Source organism: Macaca thibetana, chromosome 20, assembly GCF_024542745.1.
Source record: "Macaca thibetana thibetana isolate TM-01 chromosome 20, ASM2454274v1, whole genome shotgun sequence".
Classification (NCBI taxonomy): domain Eukaryota; kingdom Metazoa; phylum Chordata; class Mammalia; order Primates; family Cercopithecidae; genus Macaca; species Macaca thibetana.
In genome coordinates, this window is record NC_065597.1 from 10,773,030 (window position 1) to 10,790,990 (window position 17,961).

The 17,961-nt window shown below is 45.7% G+C and overlaps 3 protein-coding genes across 4 annotated transcripts in view; 1 reads left to right on the forward strand and 2 right to left on the reverse strand.

The window, feature by feature from the left end:
- Positions 1–17,961, reverse strand: part of TPPP3 (tubulin polymerization promoting protein family member 3) — a 268,538-nt gene that overhangs the window by 234,073 nt on the left and 16,504 nt on the right. The window lies entirely within an intron of this gene.
- ATP6V0D1 (ATPase H+ transporting V0 subunit d1) overlaps positions 1–17,961 on the reverse strand; it is a 303,274-nt gene that overhangs the window by 184,048 nt on the left and 101,265 nt on the right. The gene's annotated exons all lie outside the window — the stretch shown is intronic.
- CTCF (CCCTC-binding factor) overlaps positions 1–17,961 on the forward strand; it is an 81,663-nt gene that overhangs the window by 54,287 nt on the left and 9,415 nt on the right. For both annotated transcript variants that reach the window (XM_050773260.1, XM_050773261.1), the window contains exons 5-9: positions 2,407–2,540; positions 7,509–7,629; positions 8,264–8,413; positions 15,633–15,793; positions 17,125–17,307. In XM_050773260.1, coding sequence (XP_050629217.1) covers positions 2,407–2,540; positions 7,509–7,629; positions 8,264–8,413; positions 15,633–15,793; positions 17,125–17,307 — 749 coding nt within the window. The remainder of the gene's footprint in view (positions 1–2,406; positions 2,541–7,508; positions 7,630–8,263; positions 8,414–15,632; positions 15,794–17,124; positions 17,308–17,961) is intronic.

Consider the following 17,961-nt stretch of genomic DNA (forward strand, 5'->3'; position numbering starts at 1 on the left):
ACTAAAAATACAAAATTAGCTGGGCATGATGGCACATGCCTGTAATTCTAGCTACTCAGGAGGCTGAGGCAGGAGAATCGCTTGAACCTGGGAGGTGGAGGTTGCAGTGAGCTGAGATCGTGCCATTGCACTCCATCCTGGGCAACAAGAGCAAAACTCGGTCTCAGAAAAAAAAGCCGGGCATGGTGGCTTACGCCTGTAATCCCAGCACTTTGGGAGGCCGAGACAGGCAGATCACAAGGTCAGGAGATCGAGACCGTCCTGGCCAGCATGGTGAAACCCCGTCTCTACTAAAAATACAAAAAAAAAAAGCCAGGTGTGGTGGCACGTATCTGTAGTCCCAGCTACTGAGGAGGCTGAGGCAAGAGAATTGCTTCAACCTGGAAGGTAGAGGTTGCAGTGAGCCAAAATCGTGCTACTGCACTACAACCGAGGCGACAGAGCAAGAGACTCCATCTCACAAAAAGAAAAAAAGAGGATGGGCCTTGAGTGAAGGAATGTAGGTGGTCATGTGGCGCAGCCTAATGGAAATCCCTGCTCTACAGCAGTGTCCACTTCTTTGCTAATTGCCATGCTTATGTCTGCCAGGGGCAGGCCTCTTTCTCCCCTGGATAGTACTAGGTAAACACCAGCATTTATTTTTTAGCTTACTTTTTTCTAAAAGAAGACCAGGCATGGTGGCTCACACCTGTAATCTCAGCAATTTGTGAGACCGAGGCTGGAGGATTGCTTGAGCCCAGGAGTTTGAGACAAGCCTGGGCAACGTGGCAAGACTCCATCTCTACAAAATAGAAAAAATTAGCCAGGCATGGTGGTGCAAGCCTGTAGTCTCAGCTACTGGAGAGGCTGAAGTAGGAGGATCACTTGAGCCTGGGAAGTCAAGGCTACAGTGAGCCTTGATCCTATCACTGCACTCCTGCTGGGCAACAGAGGAAGACCCTGGCTCAAAAACAAGGAAAAGAAAATTGGATGTCACTTTTCTTCTCTTGTTAATTGTTTTACTTCTCATCCATACACCATACTCTACACTTTTCACAGGAAGAAGTCTGTGCTTTACCGTTAGATCCATGGTGGTTCTAAAGAATCAAATTGAATGAACAAATGAACATTCCTTGGAATTACTTACTTTTTATTATATTCCAGTCACTCTTCCTCTCCACCATTCTCTTCATTCTCTAAGAGAATCATTTCTGCAGATGGCTGGTTCTATTCATTACATTGTGGCTCTTCCTAATTGTATTCTCAAAGGCAGCCTTCTTTTGGTTTTAGTGTTTGGTATTACCTTGCTGTCACCCCTTAGCTGCTGCCCACAATTACAGATGGTCACTAGTCTGTGAAACTGGCATTGCATTGTGCTATCAGTTTTGTCTCTAGGATTCCTTCAGTGAAAGACAAGAAATGTAGAGAGTATATTATTTATGAATGTTTTATATTGGATGAATTGACATTCAGAATGATCACAGCATATTAGACAAGGGTGCTTGAAAATCATTTGTTTAAATCACATAAAAGGCAATACTATGTAAAGCCTGTGATAAGCCTGTGAAATTCCTTATCAAGAGAGACAAATATAGAAAACAAGCTATATGCTTGTGGTTTTTTGTTTTTGTTTTTGTTTTTTTTTTGAGACAGAGTTCGCTCTGTCGCCCAGGCTGGAGTGCAGTGGCGCGATCTCGGCTCACTGCAAGCTCCGCCTCCTGGGTTTACGCCATTCTCCTGCCTCAGCTTCCCCAGTAGCTGGGACTACAGGCGCCTGCCACCACACCCGGTTAATTTTTTGTATTTTTAGTAGAGACGGGGTTTCACTGGGTTAGCCAGGATGGTCTCAGTCTCCTGACTGCGTGATCCGCCCGCCTCGGCCTCCCAAAGTGCTGGGATTACAGGCGTGAGCCACCACGACCGGCCATGTTTGTGTTTTTAAAAGAAAGTTTCAGAATATGGACAGCCCAATGGCCCTATATTTATAGTCATAATACAGTGAGATTTGAGAGACGGGATCTTGCCATGTTGCCCAGGCTGGTCTCAAACTCTTAGCCTCCCAGAGTTCTGGGATTAGAGGCCTGAGCCACCAAGACCAGTCTCTATTAACTTTTAATCCATAATGACCAGGATATTCACAAAATAGGAATAAGAAGGTTTTTATGATGTTAAAAGGCAGCAGATTCAGATGGGTAATTAAGAGAAACTAAATGTTTGGCATGTGTTACAATATCCTGGCGTTAGTATTATAAATCCATCCAGGCCCTCCCATAGTTTTTGGAGCTCACTTTTGGATCTACTTACAAGCTACTGCAATTGATGGGATGACTAGGGTTCAGTCTCACAGCAGTTCTATGCCACACATTGATATCGGTCATTAACTGTGCCCTTGATCTTGCTCTTCCTGTTATTCCATCCTTTCTCTAGGTACTCGTCCTCACAAGTGCCCAGACTGCGACATGGCCTTTGTGACCAGTGGAGAATTGGTTCGGCATCGTCGTTACAAACACACCCACGAGAAGCCATTCAAGTGTTCCATGTGCGATTACGCCAGTGTAGAAGTGAGTGTTCAGCTTTTTGTTGGTATCTGTCTTAGGCAGGCCATGATGTATTTCTGTACAAAGCCGTAACTACCCAAACTGACTTAAGATGAGGTAGAAAAATGTTAGTAAATTATTGGCTGCGTGCAGTGACTCAAGCCTGTAATCCCAGCACTTTGGGAGGCTGAGGCGGGTGGATCACAAGGTCAGGAGATGAGACCATCCTGGCTAACACAGTGAAACCCCGTCTCTACTAAAAATACAAAAAAAATTAGCCAGGTGTGGTGGCGGGCGCCTGTAGTCCCAGCTACTCGGGAGACTGAGGCAGGAGAATGGCGTGAACCTGGCAGGCGGAGCTTGCAGTGAGCCGAGATTGCACCACTGCACTCCAGCCTGGGCAACAGAGCAAGACTCCGTCTCAAAAAAAAGGAGACCGGGCGCGGTGGCTCAAGCCTGTAATCCCAGCACTTTGGGAGGCCGAAGTGGGCGGATCACGAGGTCAGGAGATCGAGACCATCCTGGCTAACACGGTGAAACCCCGTCTCTACTAAAAAAAAAAATACAAAAAAACTAGCCGGGGCGAGGTGGCAGGCGCCTGTAGTCCCAGCTACTCGGGAGGCTGAGGCAGGAGAATGGCGTAAACCCGGGAGGCGGAGCTTGCAGTGAGCCGAGATCCGACCACACTCCAGCCTGGGCGACAGAGTGAGACTCCGTCTCAAAAAAAAATAATAAGAAAAATGTTAGTAAATTATGAATACTCCCACACAACACCCCTCCCCGAAAAAAACTTATGAGCGTGAAAGATTTACCTGTTAAAAAGAGTACCAGTATCTGGCCGTGTGTGGTGGCTCACACCTATAATCCCAGCACTTTGGGAGGCCAAGGCGGGCGGATCACCTGTGGTCGGGAGTTTGAGACCAGCCTAACTAACATGGAGAAACCCCATCTCTCCTAAAAAATAAAAAATTTAGGCTGGGCACGGTGGTTCACGCCTGTAATCCCAGCACTTTGGGAGGCCGAGGCGGGCAGATCATGACGTCAGGAGATCGAGACCCTCCTGGCTAAAATGGTAAAACCCCATCTCTACTAAAAACACAAAAAATTAGCCGGGCGTGGTGACGGGTGCCTGTAGTCCCAGCTACTCGGGAGGCTGAGGCAGGAGAATGGCGTGAATCTGGGAGGCGAAGCTTGCAGTGAGCCGAGATCCCGCCTCTGCACTCCAGCCTGGGCGACAGAGCGAGACTCCATCTCTAAATAAATAAATATTAGCTGGGTGTGGTGGCACATGCCTGTAATCCCAGCTACTCAGGAGGCTGAGGCAGGAGAATCGCTTGAACCTGGAAGGAGGAGGTTGCAGTGCGCCGAGATCGCGCCATTGCACTCCAGCCTGGGCAACAAGAGCGGAACTGTCTTAAAAAGAGTACCAGTTTCACATGTTAGTACAGGCAAATTCTGTCAAACTTAGAAAAAAAACTGTACCCAGAGCATTTTAAAATGGTAGGTTTAGGCGGGGTGCGGTGGCTCACGCCTGTAATCCCAGCACTTTGGGAGGCTGAGGTGGGCAGATCACAAGGTCAGGAGATCGAGACCATCCTGGCTAACACGGTGAAACCCCGTCTCGACTAAAAATACAAAAAATTCGCCGGGCATGGTGGCGGGTGCCTGTAGTCCCAGCTACTTGGGAGGCTGAGGCAGGAGAATGGTGTGAACCCGGGAGGTGGAGCTTGCAGTGAGCCAAAATCACGTCACTGTACTCCAGCCTGGGCAACAGAGCAAGACTCCATCTCAAAAAAAAAAAAAAAGCTAGGTTTATCAGTTTTATTATTTGAAGCTACACTGTTACCAAAACTGGGTCAGAAAACTACCAAAAAGAAAACTTATCCTCAGAAAAACAAAAATTTTAAATGAAATTATTAGCCAGTGAGCCAACCTAATTTAGTAATACGTTCTAAAAAATAAGTGATACTGAATATATCTGAAACACAATGATAGTTTATCATTGGGAAATTACTGATATATATTACATTGAAGGATTGAAGAAAAACTATATTATTTCTGTAGATGGGAGGGGGCGCTAAAATTCAGTAATTGTTAATTACTGTTTAATGTCCTAGCAAGTTAAGTATAGGAGAAAATTTCTTTAATGTGTTTAGGCTGGGCGCAGTGGCTCAATGCCTGTAATCCCAGTACTTTGGGAGGTTGAGGTGGGCAGATCACCTGAGGTCAGGAGTTGACCAGCCCGGCCAACATGGTGAAAGCCCATCTCTACTAAAAATACAGAAATTAGCTGGGCACGGTGGCACGCGCCTGTAGTCTCAGCTACTCGGGAGGCTGAGGCAGGAGAATCATTTGAACCTGGGAGGTGTAAGTTGCATTGAGGCAGGATCACTCCACTGTACTCCAGCCTGGGTGACGAGTGAGACTACCTCAAAAAAAAAAAAAAAAAAGCATATATATACCAGAAATGTATAATAAACTTATCCTAATTAATTCTGAAACATTGAAAGTATTTCCACTAAATTCTGGAATGTGACAAGATATTCATTCTTAATGTTACTGTTTCAACGTTGTACTGGAAATCCTAGCTAATAGAATAAAGTAAGAAATGAATTATTAATGGAAAGATAAAACTGTTATTTCTTGCAGAGAGATTTGCTTACAGAGAAAATCTAAGAGTATCAAAACAAAAACTTAGAGCGGGAAGAGTTCAGTTCACTGACCAGATATAAGATAAGCATACAGAAATCAGTAACTTCTATAGTGATAGGAAGGTGTAAAATGGATTCTAATAGCAATAAAATAACTTAGGGATAAACTGAACAACAAAAAACAATATCTGGCTGGGCATGATGGCTCACGCCTGTAATCCCAGCACTTTGGGAGGCCGAGGCGGGCAGATCACTAGGTCAGGAGATCGAGACCATCCTGGCTAACACAAACAAAATACAAAAAATTAGCTGGGCGTGGTGGCGGTCACCTGTAGTCCCAGCTACTCAGGAGGCTGAGGCAGGAGAATGGGGTGAACCCAGGAGGCGGAGCTTGCAGTGAGCCGAGGTCATGCCACTGACCTCCAGCCTGGGCGACAGAGCGAGACTCTGTCTCAAAAACAACAACAACAATATCTATGAAATCTACGTGAAGAAAACCTCAAGCTTTTCCAAAGGACATGAATAAATGAAGAAACATTACAAGTTAATTCTAACTTTCAGCTGGAAGAATAAATGTGAATGGCTAAGATAAATTTGAAAATAGAATGAGGGGCTTATGTAATTGGATTTTGTAAAACTATAGTAAATGAAACCAGTGCGATATTGCAGCAGGAATAGATAGCTCATTGGAACAGAGTGGGTTCTGGTACATACGAGTTAACAGGTTAAATAGGGAAATCTTGAAGGAAGAGAGTTAGTAATGCTATTAGGATAGTTATCGACTTATGTGTTGGAAACTTGGTGTGTAACACTTATAACTGGGGCCGGGCATGGTAGCTCACCCCTATAATCCCAGCACTTTGGGAAACCAAGGCGGGTTGGTCACCTGAGATCAGGAGTTCAAGACCAGCCTGACCAACATGGTGAAACCCCATCTCTACTAAAGATACAAAAGTTAGCCAGGCGTGGTGGTGTGCGCCTGTAGTCTCAGCTACTTGGGAGGCCAAGCCAGGAGAATTGCTTGACTCTGGGAGGTGGAGGTTGTAGTGACCCACAATCGTGACACTGCACTCCAGCCTGGGCAACAGAGCGAGATTTCATCTCAAAAGAGAAACCAACAACACTTAAGAGTGCAGTGCTTGTTTTTGTTTGTTTGTTTTTTCCTTAAAATTGGGAAACTTTTTAAATTTTTCAAAACAAACATTGAAACATTAGTGAATGTTCAAAGCGCTTTTTGGGGCAGGGGGTGCGTGGGGGACAGGGTCTCTCACTCTGTTGCCCAGGCTGGAGTGCAGTGGTGTGATCATGGCTCAGTGTAGCCTTAAACTACTGGGATCAGGTGATCCTCCCACTTTAGCTGCTCCTCATGTAGCTGGGACTACAGGCATGTACCACCACACCCATCTAATTTTTGTATTTTTTGTAGAGACAGGGTTTTGCCATGTTGCCCAGGCTGGTCTCGAACTCCTGACCTCAAGTGATCTGCACACGCCTTGGCCTGCCAAAGTGCTGGGATTACAGGTGTGAGCCACCGCACCCTGCCCTCAAAGCACTTCGTAGAATCAAGTTTGAAAGTCACTGTTTTAGTATAAGGTATCCTGCAGGGGACTAAAGGATGGATAATGGGAGGATGATAGATGAGAGGCCCTTCGAGCCTGGCCTGTCTAGGAAACCCTAATGATAGGAAAAGAGGATGAGTGGAATTAAAACATGTATTCAGTAACTCAGGATTTGGAACAAATTGATCTGTAAATAGGCATGGATTAGTTTTAAACTATTACGGAAAATTTCAAACATGTAGAAGTAAAGATTGTAATACATCCTCATGTGCCTACCACCCAGCTTAAACAGTTACTAGTCACATGCAATCTTTTTTTTGAGACAGTTTCGCTCTTGTTGCCCAGGTTGGAGTGCAATGGCATGATCTTGGGTCACTGGGACCTCCACCTTCTGGGTTCAAGAGATTCTCCAGCCTCAGTCTTCCGAGTAGGTGTGTGCCACCATGCCTGGCTAATTTTTGTATTTTTAGTAGATAGGGGGTCTCAGCATGTTGGCCAGGCTGGTCTTGAACTCCTGACCTCAGATGATCCGCCCACCTTGGCTTCCCAAGTAATGACCAATCTTGACTCATCTACACCCGTATTCATTTACCCACTTCTCTTAGATAATGATAAGGATTCGAGAAGCAAAGTTTACAAATAATGAAGAGAGAAGGTTATCTTTTAGACTTTTTCTGTATTCTGAATTTCAGTGCCCCAAAGCTAAGCTTTTGTGCCTAACCTACAGTGCTCATGTTACAGTCTGTGTTAACAGAAGTTAAAGTTTTGTTTTCATATTTCAGGTCAGCAAATTAAAACGTCACATTCGCTCTCATACTGGAGAGCGTCCATTTCAGTGCAGTTTGTGCAGTTATGCCAGCAGGGACACATACAAGCTGAAAAGGCACATGAGAACCCATTCAGGTAGGACTTCTCCACTCCTTACTGTATTAATGAGCTGCTTTTCAGTGAATCCCATGGGACCCTGTGGACCACTGTGTGCCCCCATTGTTTATGCAAATGGGAGACTGGCATGAAAATAGTATGGAATTGATTAATGCTTCTCTGGCATATCCTCTGAATTCATTGTTCGGAAAATACATTAGAAAATAGTACCTTTTGTTTTGTTCAACTTGAATCTGCCTATAACAAGAAAATAATACTTTTTAAGGGAGAAATTAAGTTAAAATGGACAGATTTTAATTTTGAAAGTCTGGGTGGATTTCCTAACCCACCTTATTCAGTTTTCCTGGATACTGCCTTTTCTTAAAAAGAAAAACTTGTGGGTTCTCCATTCAGTCTCCCCCAAAGGTAAGCATTGCTGTAATGTGGAGGATTCCAGAGCAGAGCTGGACAGAGCAGAGGTGGCCAGTAGCAGTTTAGGACTTGGCCATGTCTGAAGATAGACATGATCTGGGCACTGGGACTGAGCCTCAGCCTTCCTGAGACCTGTAGATTCTCTGTGATGTAGCATATCTGCCACCTGAGTTACCCTCCAATTAAATTACAGTATTTATTCATTTCATTTAATGTGTTCAATTCTGTATTTTCTTTAAAGGAGAAAAGCCTTATGAATGTTATATTTGTCATGCTCGGTTTACCCAAAGTGGTACCATGAAGATGCACATTTTACAGAAGCACACAGAAAATGTGGCCAAATTTCACTGTCCCCACTGTGACACAGTCATAGCCCGAAAAAGTGATTTGGGTAAGTAGATCAGTGACAAGTGAAAAACATATTTTGAAGGATTTATATTTTGAAATATGGGGATCATAAATAACTTCACCTTCTGACTCTCATACATTTTATGTATAGGAATGGCCTGTCACTTAGTAAAAGCCATTGCTTAGCTACTTTTTTTTTTTTTTTTTTTTTTCTGTTGTTTCTTCTTTTTCTTACTGTAGTCAGGCCACAAGATTCTGTCCTGAATAAAACTCATCTATAAATTAATGGGAGCTGTGATGGGAGGAAACAGAGTACACCTTTAATTAGTAGCCCTCCTTCCCCAAATAGGAAAGTAACATAGTGTAATTCAAACTCAGGTCATTCTATTGTATTTTTTTGAGAACATCTGTACTTTCTCTAAGTAATGGGACTATTTTATTGGTTTAGTAGCAACTGTTTTTCTGTGCATAAACTAGAGTTTACATAGATATGGAGTTTATTAATAATATTTAGGCCGGCACGGTGGCTCACGCCTGTAATCCGAGCACTTTGGGAGGCCAAGGCAGGTGGATCACAAGGTCAGGAGATCGAGACCATCCTGGCTAACAAGGTGAAACCCCGTCTCTACTAAAAATAAAAAAAATTAGCGGGCATGGTGGTGGGCATCTGTAATCCCAGCTACTCGGGACTCTGAGGCAGGAGAATGGTGTGAACTTGGGGGACGGAGCTTGCAGTAAGCCGAGATCGCACCACTGCACTCTAGCCTGGGCAACAGGGCGAGACGCTGTCTCAAAAAAAAAAAAAAAAAAAAAAACACATTTAGTGTAACTCATACAGAAAGATAGTCACTTGGATTGCCTGCTGTTTTTTTTTTATTCAAAGCAGAAATAAGTATTGCCCATTGTTTTACTTTTTTGCTCATTGAATTTCACAACAACCATATGAAGTAATGAAGGCTCATCTTACTCTGATTTGATGGGTGATAAGCCTAAGACTCAGAGAGCTGTCTTTACCAAAGCTTTGCAACACAGCTTCTGGGTGGCAAAACCAAGCTAAGTTCTCTTGAGTCTGCCCCAGCTCCTTCTCACACTGGGGTGTATATTAGTACCCAGGCCATAGCAGCAGCTTGTCCATCCCCAGCATAAACATGGCCTGTCTTTCTGCAGCAGTGGTTTTACTTAGAAGAGTTTTGAAGAAACTTTATGCAATTTAGCTGGTGTCTTAACACTTTTTTTTTTTTTTTTTTTTTTTTTTTTGATACGGAATCTCACTCTGTCGCACAGTCTGGAGTGCACTGGCACGATCTCGGCTCACTGAAACCTCCACCTCCCTGGTTCAAGCGATTCTTCTGCCTCAGTCTCCTGAGTAGCTAGGACTACAGGCATGTACTTCCATGCCTGACTAATTTTTGTATTTTTGGTAGAGATGAGGTTTTACCATATTGGCCAGGCTGGTCTCAAATTCCTGACCTCATGATCTGCCTGCCTCAGCCTCCCAAAGTGCTGGGATTATAGGCATGAGCCACTGCGCTCTGCCATCTTAATACTTTTTAAAATTTATTTTTATTGGGGCTGAGCACGGTGGCTCATACCTGTAATCCCAGCACTTTGGGAGTCCGAGGTGGGCAGATCACCTGAGATGAGGAGTTCAAGACCAGCCTGGCCAACATGGTGAAACCTCATCTCTACAAAAATACAAAAATTAGCCTGGCATGATGGCGGGTGCCTGTAATCCCAGCTACTCAGGAGGCTGAGGTGGGAGAATCTCTTGAACCTGGGAGGCGGAGGTTGCGGTGAGCCAAGATTGTGCCATTGCACACCAGCGTGGGCGACAGAGACTCTGTCTCCAAAAAAAAAAAAAATTATTTGTATTTTTGTATTGCTATGTAATAGTTCTATTAAAACTTTTTTATATAGCCAGGCGCGGTGGCTTACGCCTGTAATCCCAGCACTTTGGGAAGCCAAGGCGGGCGGATCATGAGGTCAGGAGATTGAGACCATCCTGGCTAACACGGTAAAAACCCGTCTCAACTAAAAATACACAAAATTAGCCAGGTGTGGTGGCTGGTCGCACGTGCCTGTAGTCCCATCTAGTTGGGAGGCTCAGGCAGGAGAATCGCTTGAACCCGGGAGGCAGAGGTTGCAGTGAGCTGAAATCGCACCCCTGCACTCCAGCCTGGGCAACAAAGCAAGACTCCATCTCAAAAAAACAAACTTTTTAAAAATATTAATATATTAAGCAAAATGCAAATGTTATTTTATTTTATTTTATTTATTTTCTTTGTTTGAGACGAGTCTCGTTCTGTCGCCCAGGCAGGAGTGTAGTGGCACAATCTTGGCTCACTGCAACCTCCACCTCCCGGGTTCAAGCGATTCTCCTGCCTCAGCCTCCCAAGTAACTGGGATTGTAGGCTCGCACCACCATGCCCAGCTAATTTTGTATTTTTAGTGGAGATAGGGTTTCACCATGTTGGCCAGGCTGGTCATGAACTCCTGACCTCAAGTGATCCACCCACCTCAGTCTCCCAAAGTGCTGGCATTATAGGCATGAGCCATCACACCTGGCCAACGTCACATATATTTTGAAGATGAAACCATGAGCTTGAAGTAAACGACTTTGGGCTCCACGTAAGACCCATGAGTCATACATTCATTCTGGTCGACTGTTAAGAGTTTTGTGTTAGAAATTAAATCTTTCAGGCCAGGTGTGGTGACTCACTCCTGTAATCCCATTACTTTGGGAGGCTGAGGTGGGCAGATCACGAGAGTAGTTTGAGACCAGCCTGGCTAACATGGTGAAACTCTTTGTCTTTTACTAAAGAAATACCAAAATTAGTTGGGCATGGTGGCAAGTGCCTGTAATCCCAGCCACTCAGGAGACCAAGGCAGAAGAATCGCGTGAACCCGGGAGGTGGAGGTTGCAGTGAGTAAGATCGTGCCACTGCACCCCGGCCTAGGCAATAGAGTAAGACTGTCTCCAAAAAAAATTAGCCAGATGTGGTGGTGCACACCTATAGTCCCAGCTATTTGGGAGGCTGAGGCAGGAGAATTGCTTGAATCTGGGAAGCGGAGGTTGCAGTGAGCTGAGATCTTGCCACTGCACTCCAGCCTGAGTGACAGAGCGTGAGACTCTGTCTCAAAAAAAAGAAAAAAGCCAATTCTAAAAAAGTTTGTATTTCCTCTTTGAAAACAGGTTAGATTTTACTCTCATAAATAGGTAGCGAGTGAAAAGTGAGAGCCATCCTCTCCCTTACCTCATTCTACTCCCAATAATTAGCTCTCTTTAAGTTTGGTGGGATGTCACCTCAGTTGATACAACTCGTAGCACTGTAAATACATAAATTAATGATCCCAAATGTAGCTAGGCCCTCACTGCTTCTAGCTATTCCAGCTGTTTGTTCTTGTCAGGTGTGCTCCAGTTCTTCTTTATGAGTCAGCGAATTCATTCCACAATATTTGGTGCTTGTTATATAGAGCTGGGCACCCTACTCTTACTTTTTTTTGTTGTTGTTGTTGTTGAGATGGAATTACCTTCTTGTCACCCAGGCTGGAGTGCAATGGTGCGAACTCAGCTCACTGCAAACCTCTGCCTCCCAGGTTCAAGTGATTCTCCTGCCTCAGCCTCCTGAGTAGCTGGGATTATAGGCACATACCACCATGCCCAGCTAAGTTTTTTTTTTGTATTTTTTAGTAGAGATGGGGTTTCACTGTGTTGGTCAGGCTGGTCTTGAACTCCTGACCTCAGGTGATCTGCCTGCCTCGGCCTCCCAAAGTGCTGAGATTACAGACATGAGCCACCGTGCCCAGCCCTCACTTATTTTTTTTGTGACAAAGTTTTGCACTTGTCACCCATGCTGGAGCGCAGTGGTCCGATCTCTGTTCACTGCACCCTCCACCTCCTGGGTTCAAGCTGTTCTCCTGCCTCAGCCTCCTGAGTAGCTGGGACTACAAGTGCCCGCCACCACGGCTGATTTTTGTATTTTTAGTAGAGATAGGGTTTCACCATGTTGGCCAGGCTGCTCTCGAACTCCTGACCTCAGATGATCTGCCCTCATTGGCCTCCCAAAATGTTGGGATTACAGGCATGAGCTACCACACCAGACCCCCTACTCCTACTTTCTTATAACCTCTAATTTTCCGTCTTTTTTCTCTCCCTTCTTGGTCTCAGTAAATGACTTCTCTTCCTACTTAAAAAATAAAGACAAAGGGCCAGGCGCGGTGGCTCAAGCCTGTAATCCCAGCACTTTGGGAGGCTGAGGTGGGCGGATCATTTGAGCTTAGGAGTTCCAGACCAGCCTGAACAACATGGCAAAACTCCCATCTCTACCAAAAATACAAAACAGCCGGTTGTGGTGAGGTGCACCTGTGGTTCCAGCTACTCAGGAGGCTGAGGTGGGAGGATCACTTGAGCTTAGGAGGTGTAGAGGTTGCAATGAGCTGAGATCGTGCCACTGCACTCCAGCTTGGGTGACAGACCCCATGTCTAAAAAAAAGAATCTTAGCCAGGCACAGTGGCTCACACCTGTAGTTTCAGCTATTCAGGAGGATGGGCCAGGAGTTCTAGACCAACCTGTGTGATACAGCAAGACCCAATCTCTTAAACAAAAATATGGCTGGGCGCAGTGGCTCACGCCTCTAATCCCAGCACTTTGGGAGGCTGAGGTGGGTGGATCACAAGGTCAGGAGATGAAGACCATCCTGGCTAACATGGTGAAACCCCATCTCTACTAAAAATACAAAAAATTAGCCAGGCGTGGTGGCAGGCACCAGTTACTTGGGAGGCTGAGCTGAGATCGTGCCACGGCACTCCAGCCTGGGCAAGAGAGTGAGACTATCTCAAGAAGAAAAGAAAAAAGTGTGTGTGTGTGTGTGCGTGCGTGCGTGCGTGCGTGCGTGCGTGTGTGTGTGTTCATTCTCTAGGTTTCACTCTTCTGCTCTTCTCTCTTTCCCACCCAGCCTTTATGAAGAGTTGCATCCCTCACAGTCTTCTCTCATTCTCTCTTGTCTAGCTTATTCCCCATCACTCTGGTATAATGACTCCTGCTTAAGGTCATGAATGACCCCACACTCTGAATGTAGTGAAGACTCCTTTCCACTCTTCTTCCTAAAACATGAGTTGATCTCTTAGCAGTGTTCTTCATAGTTGACAGCACCCTCTTCCTTTGAAACACTTTCTTCCCTTGGTGTCTGTGACACTTAATCCTGTTGGTTTTCTTCTTTCTCTTATTCCTTTCAACTTTCTGTTGTTTTAACCTTTTTTTCTCTCACTAGCCTTAACTCTAAGGTTTTTTGTTGTTGTTGTTTTGTTTTTTTTAATTATTGGAGACTGTGTCTTTCTCTGTTGCCCAGGCTGGATTTCGGTGGCGCAATCTTGGCTCACTGCAGCCTCGACTTCCCAGGCTCAAGCAATCCTCCCACCTCAACCTCCCTGGTAGCTGGGACCTCAGGCACATGCCACAATGACCAGCTAATTTTTTTTTTTTTTTTTGGTAGAGACAGGGTTTCACTATGTTGCCCGGGCTGGTCTTGTACTGGACTCAAGCAATCCACCCACCTCAGCCTTCCAATGTGCTGGGATTAGAGGTGTGAGCCACCATGCCTGGCCCAACTCTTAGACTTCTTTGTTTGTGTGTGTGCGTGTGTACTTTGTGTGAGAGACAGAGTTTCACTGTGTCACCCAGGCTGGAATAGAGTGGCACGATCTCGGCTCACTGTAGCCACTGCTGCCCTGGTTTAAATGATTCTCCTTTCTCATTTTCCCGAGTACCTGGGACTCCAGGTGTACACCACCATGCCCAGCTAATTTTTGTATTTTGTAGTAGAGAGGGGGTTTCACTATATGTTGACCGGGCCACGTCTCAAACTTCTGACCTCAGGTGATCCACATGCGTTTGCCTTCCAAAGTGCTAGGATTCCTTTTGAGATGGAGTCTTTGTCGCCCAGGCTAGAGTGCAGTGCAGTGGCATAATCTTGGCTCACTGCAACCTCCGCCTCCCAGGTTCAAGCCGTTCTCTTGCCTCAGCCTCCCGAGTGACTGGGATTACAGGTTTACAGGCATACACCACCACGGCCAGCTAATTTTTTTTTTTTTAGGAAGAGACAGAGTTTTGCCATGTTGGCCAGGCTGGTCTTGAACTCCTCACCCCAGGTGATCCACCTGCCTCAGCCTCCCAAAGTCCTGGGATTACAGGCGTGAGCCACTGTGCCTGCCAACTCTTAGACTTCTTAAAGCATGACCCATACTTTTTATTTTAATTCTACTTTTTGCCTTAGTGATCTTATCAGCTCCCATGGTTTCAAATTCTAACAACTCTTTGTGGCATTGGTGGTACAGTGATAAGCATAGCTGCTTTCAAATCCTAACAACTTGTACATTTATATTCCTACTCCAGATCTTTCTCTTGAGTTAACCTTATATAACTGTGTATCCCTTGCCATCCCACCCCTGCATTGATGTCTCTGGCATTTCAAATTCAGCATGTCTAAAACTGAAGGTCTAAAACTTCTCTATCCCTTATACCCCCCGACTCCCCGACCCCAAAAATAACACATACAACTTGGTCTTAAGCCCTCTTCCACTATTCTTGTCTCAGTAAATGACCCCAACACCTACCTGGTTTTCCAGGCCTGATGCCTACTTTCTTCTTCACTCTACAGTCACTAAATCCTATTGATGCAACTGCTTCCATCTCTCATCAGTTCTTCTCCTTCCATCCACACCCATTGTCATCACCCTTGTCCCAGCCACCATCTTCTCCCACCTATCCTATTTGAACAATCTTAATTGTTCTCCCTGCACCTGTTACTCTGCCTTTTCATTCATTTTTTGTGTAACACCCAGAGTAAACTTAAAAATCAGGAGAAATGGGCCAGGTGCAGTGGTTCACACCTATAATTCCAGCACTTTGGGAGGCCAAGGCGGGCAGATCCAAGGTCAGGAGATTGAGACCATCCTGGCTAACATGACGAAACCTCGTCTTTATTAAAAATACAAAAAAAAAAAAAAAAAACAAAAACAGCCGGGCGTGGTGGCAGGCGCCTATAGTCCCCAGCTACTCGGGAGGCTGAGGCAGGAGGATGGCATGAACCTGGGAGGTGGAGCTTGCAGTAAGCTGAGATTGTGCCACTGCACTCCTGCCTGGGCGACAGAACAAGACTCCGTCTCAAAAAAAAAAAAAAAAATCAGGAGAAATGTATTAGTAACTTATTAAAGTGCTTGTTTGTGTTTTAACATTACACTGGGCTTTTTACTGTGCTTTCAGGTGTCCACTTGCGAAAGCAGCATTCCTATATTGAGCAAGGCAAGAAATGCCGTTACTGTGATGCTGTGTTTCATGAGCGCTATGCCCTCATCCAGCATCAGAAGTCACACAAGAATGAGAAGCGCTTTAAGTGCGACCAGTGTGATTACGCTTGTAGACAGGTAGGAACCTTCACTGAAAGTTGTTGGTGCTTCCTCAGTGTCTGGTGTTATCAGAAGGCATTTACATATTTTAAGGATAGTATTTTCAAACTGGATTATGAGGAATGTCACCAAAATCAAAGGTCATGCTCCTTGTCAATTGTATTATCCCATGTCCCGCTGATGTTTTATTCAGTCACAGCTTACCTCTTCCTTAAGCAGACATCTCTCTGAAAACTGTGGAAAGTAAGTCCAGGACTTGAGAGAGGGGAAGAATCTCATGCGGGGACATGACTCTTGGGGGAGAGCCAGAGAAGGAGCTCAGCAGGAATAAGCAGCTCTGTCTGTGCTAGAATTATGGAAGCAGTTCTGCACCACACTAAAAATACCTTTATCAAGCGGGGCCCAGTGGCTCACACCTGTAATCCTAGCACTTTGGGAGGCCGAGATAGGCAACGGAGAGAGACCCTGTCTCTACAGAAAGAAAAATTAGGGCCGGGCACGGTGGCTCAAGTGCCTGTAATCCCAGCACTTTGGGAGGCCGAGGTGGGTGGATCATTTGAGGTCAAGAGCTCGAGACCAGCTTGGCCAAGACGGTGAAACCCTGCCTCTACTAAAAATACAAAAATTAGCCAGGCGTGGTGATAGACATCTGTAATCCCAGCTACTCCGGATGCTTAGGCAGGAGAATTGCTTGAACCTGCAGCGGAGGTTGCGTTGAGCCGAGATTGCGCCACTGCGCTCCAGCCTGGGCGACAGAGTGAGACTGTCTCCAAAAAAAAAAAAAAAAAATTTAGCTGGGGCCAGGTGACTCACACCTGTAATCCCACCACTTTGAGAAGCCAAGGCAGGCAGATCATTTGAGGTTGGGAGTTCAAGACCAGCCTGGCCAACCTAATGAAACCCCATCTCTACTAAAAACTACAAAAATCACCTGGGCGTGATGGCAGGCACCTGTAATCGCAGCTACTCCAGAGGCTAAGGCAGGAGAACTGCTTAAACCTGGGAGGTGGAGGTTGCAGCGAGCCGAGATGGCGGCACTGCACTCCATCCTGGGCGACAGAGCAAGACTCCGTCTCAAAAGAAAAAAAAAAATTAGTTGGGCATGGTGGCTCATGTCTATGGTCCCATTTTGAAGCTGCAGTAAACCATGATCACACCACTGCTCTCCAGCCTTTGCAACAGAGCAAGACCCTGTCTCTAAATATATAGCTTTATCATCTCAAGCCGTGTTGAGTCTAGACCTAGCTTGGGTGAGAAAGACCTGTTGGCCACTTGCATGCAGGTGGCAGCTGGGATAGTAGCCCCATGAGCAGGCTCAGAGGCCTTCCTTTCCCCCTATGCCATTTCAGGAGAGGCACATGATCATGCACAAGCGCACCCACACCGGGGAGAAGCCTTATGCCTGCAGCCACTGCGATAAGACCTTCCGCCAGAAGCAGCTTCTCGACATGCACTTCAAGCGCTATCACGACCCCAACTTTGTCCCTGCGGCGTTTGTCTGTTCTAAGTGTGGGAAAACATTTACACGTCGGGTAAGGGTCAGAACTTCACTTTTCCTATTATGATACTGAATATTGGATTTTTGGTCTTCCTCTGCAGAGCAAGGTAGTTTTTTTCACTGAGGTTATAAACAGAGATGCTCCATTGTTTGGAAAGTGTTAGTCACCCCATCTTGATGTTTCTATCCATGTGTGAGCCCTTCCACTGATGGGGAACACAGTATCTTTGAATAGATTGATTGTATAAAGAAATTTCCTGCTGGGCACGGTGGCTTACACCTGTAATCTCAGCACTTTGGGAGGCCATGGTGGGTGGATCATGAGGTCAGGAGATCGAGACCATCCTGGCTAACACGGTGAAACCCTGTCTACTAAAAATACAAAAAATTAGCCGGGTGCAGTAGCAGGCCCCTGTAATCCCAGCTACTCGGGAGGCTGAGCCAGGAGAATGGCGGGAACCAGGGAGGCGGAGCTTGAGTGAGCCGAGATCACGCCACTGCACTCCAGCCTGGGCGAAAAAGCGAGACTCCGTCTCAAAAAAAAAAAGAAAATTCCTTAGGTGGATTGAAACCTGCACCCCACCCCACCCCTAGCTAGCTGTAGCCTGTGCGGGGTCTTGAGGGCTGTGTTAGATCTTGACAGAACTAGGAACTGGTCTGAATCCTCCCCTGTCTCTGTCTGTAGGCT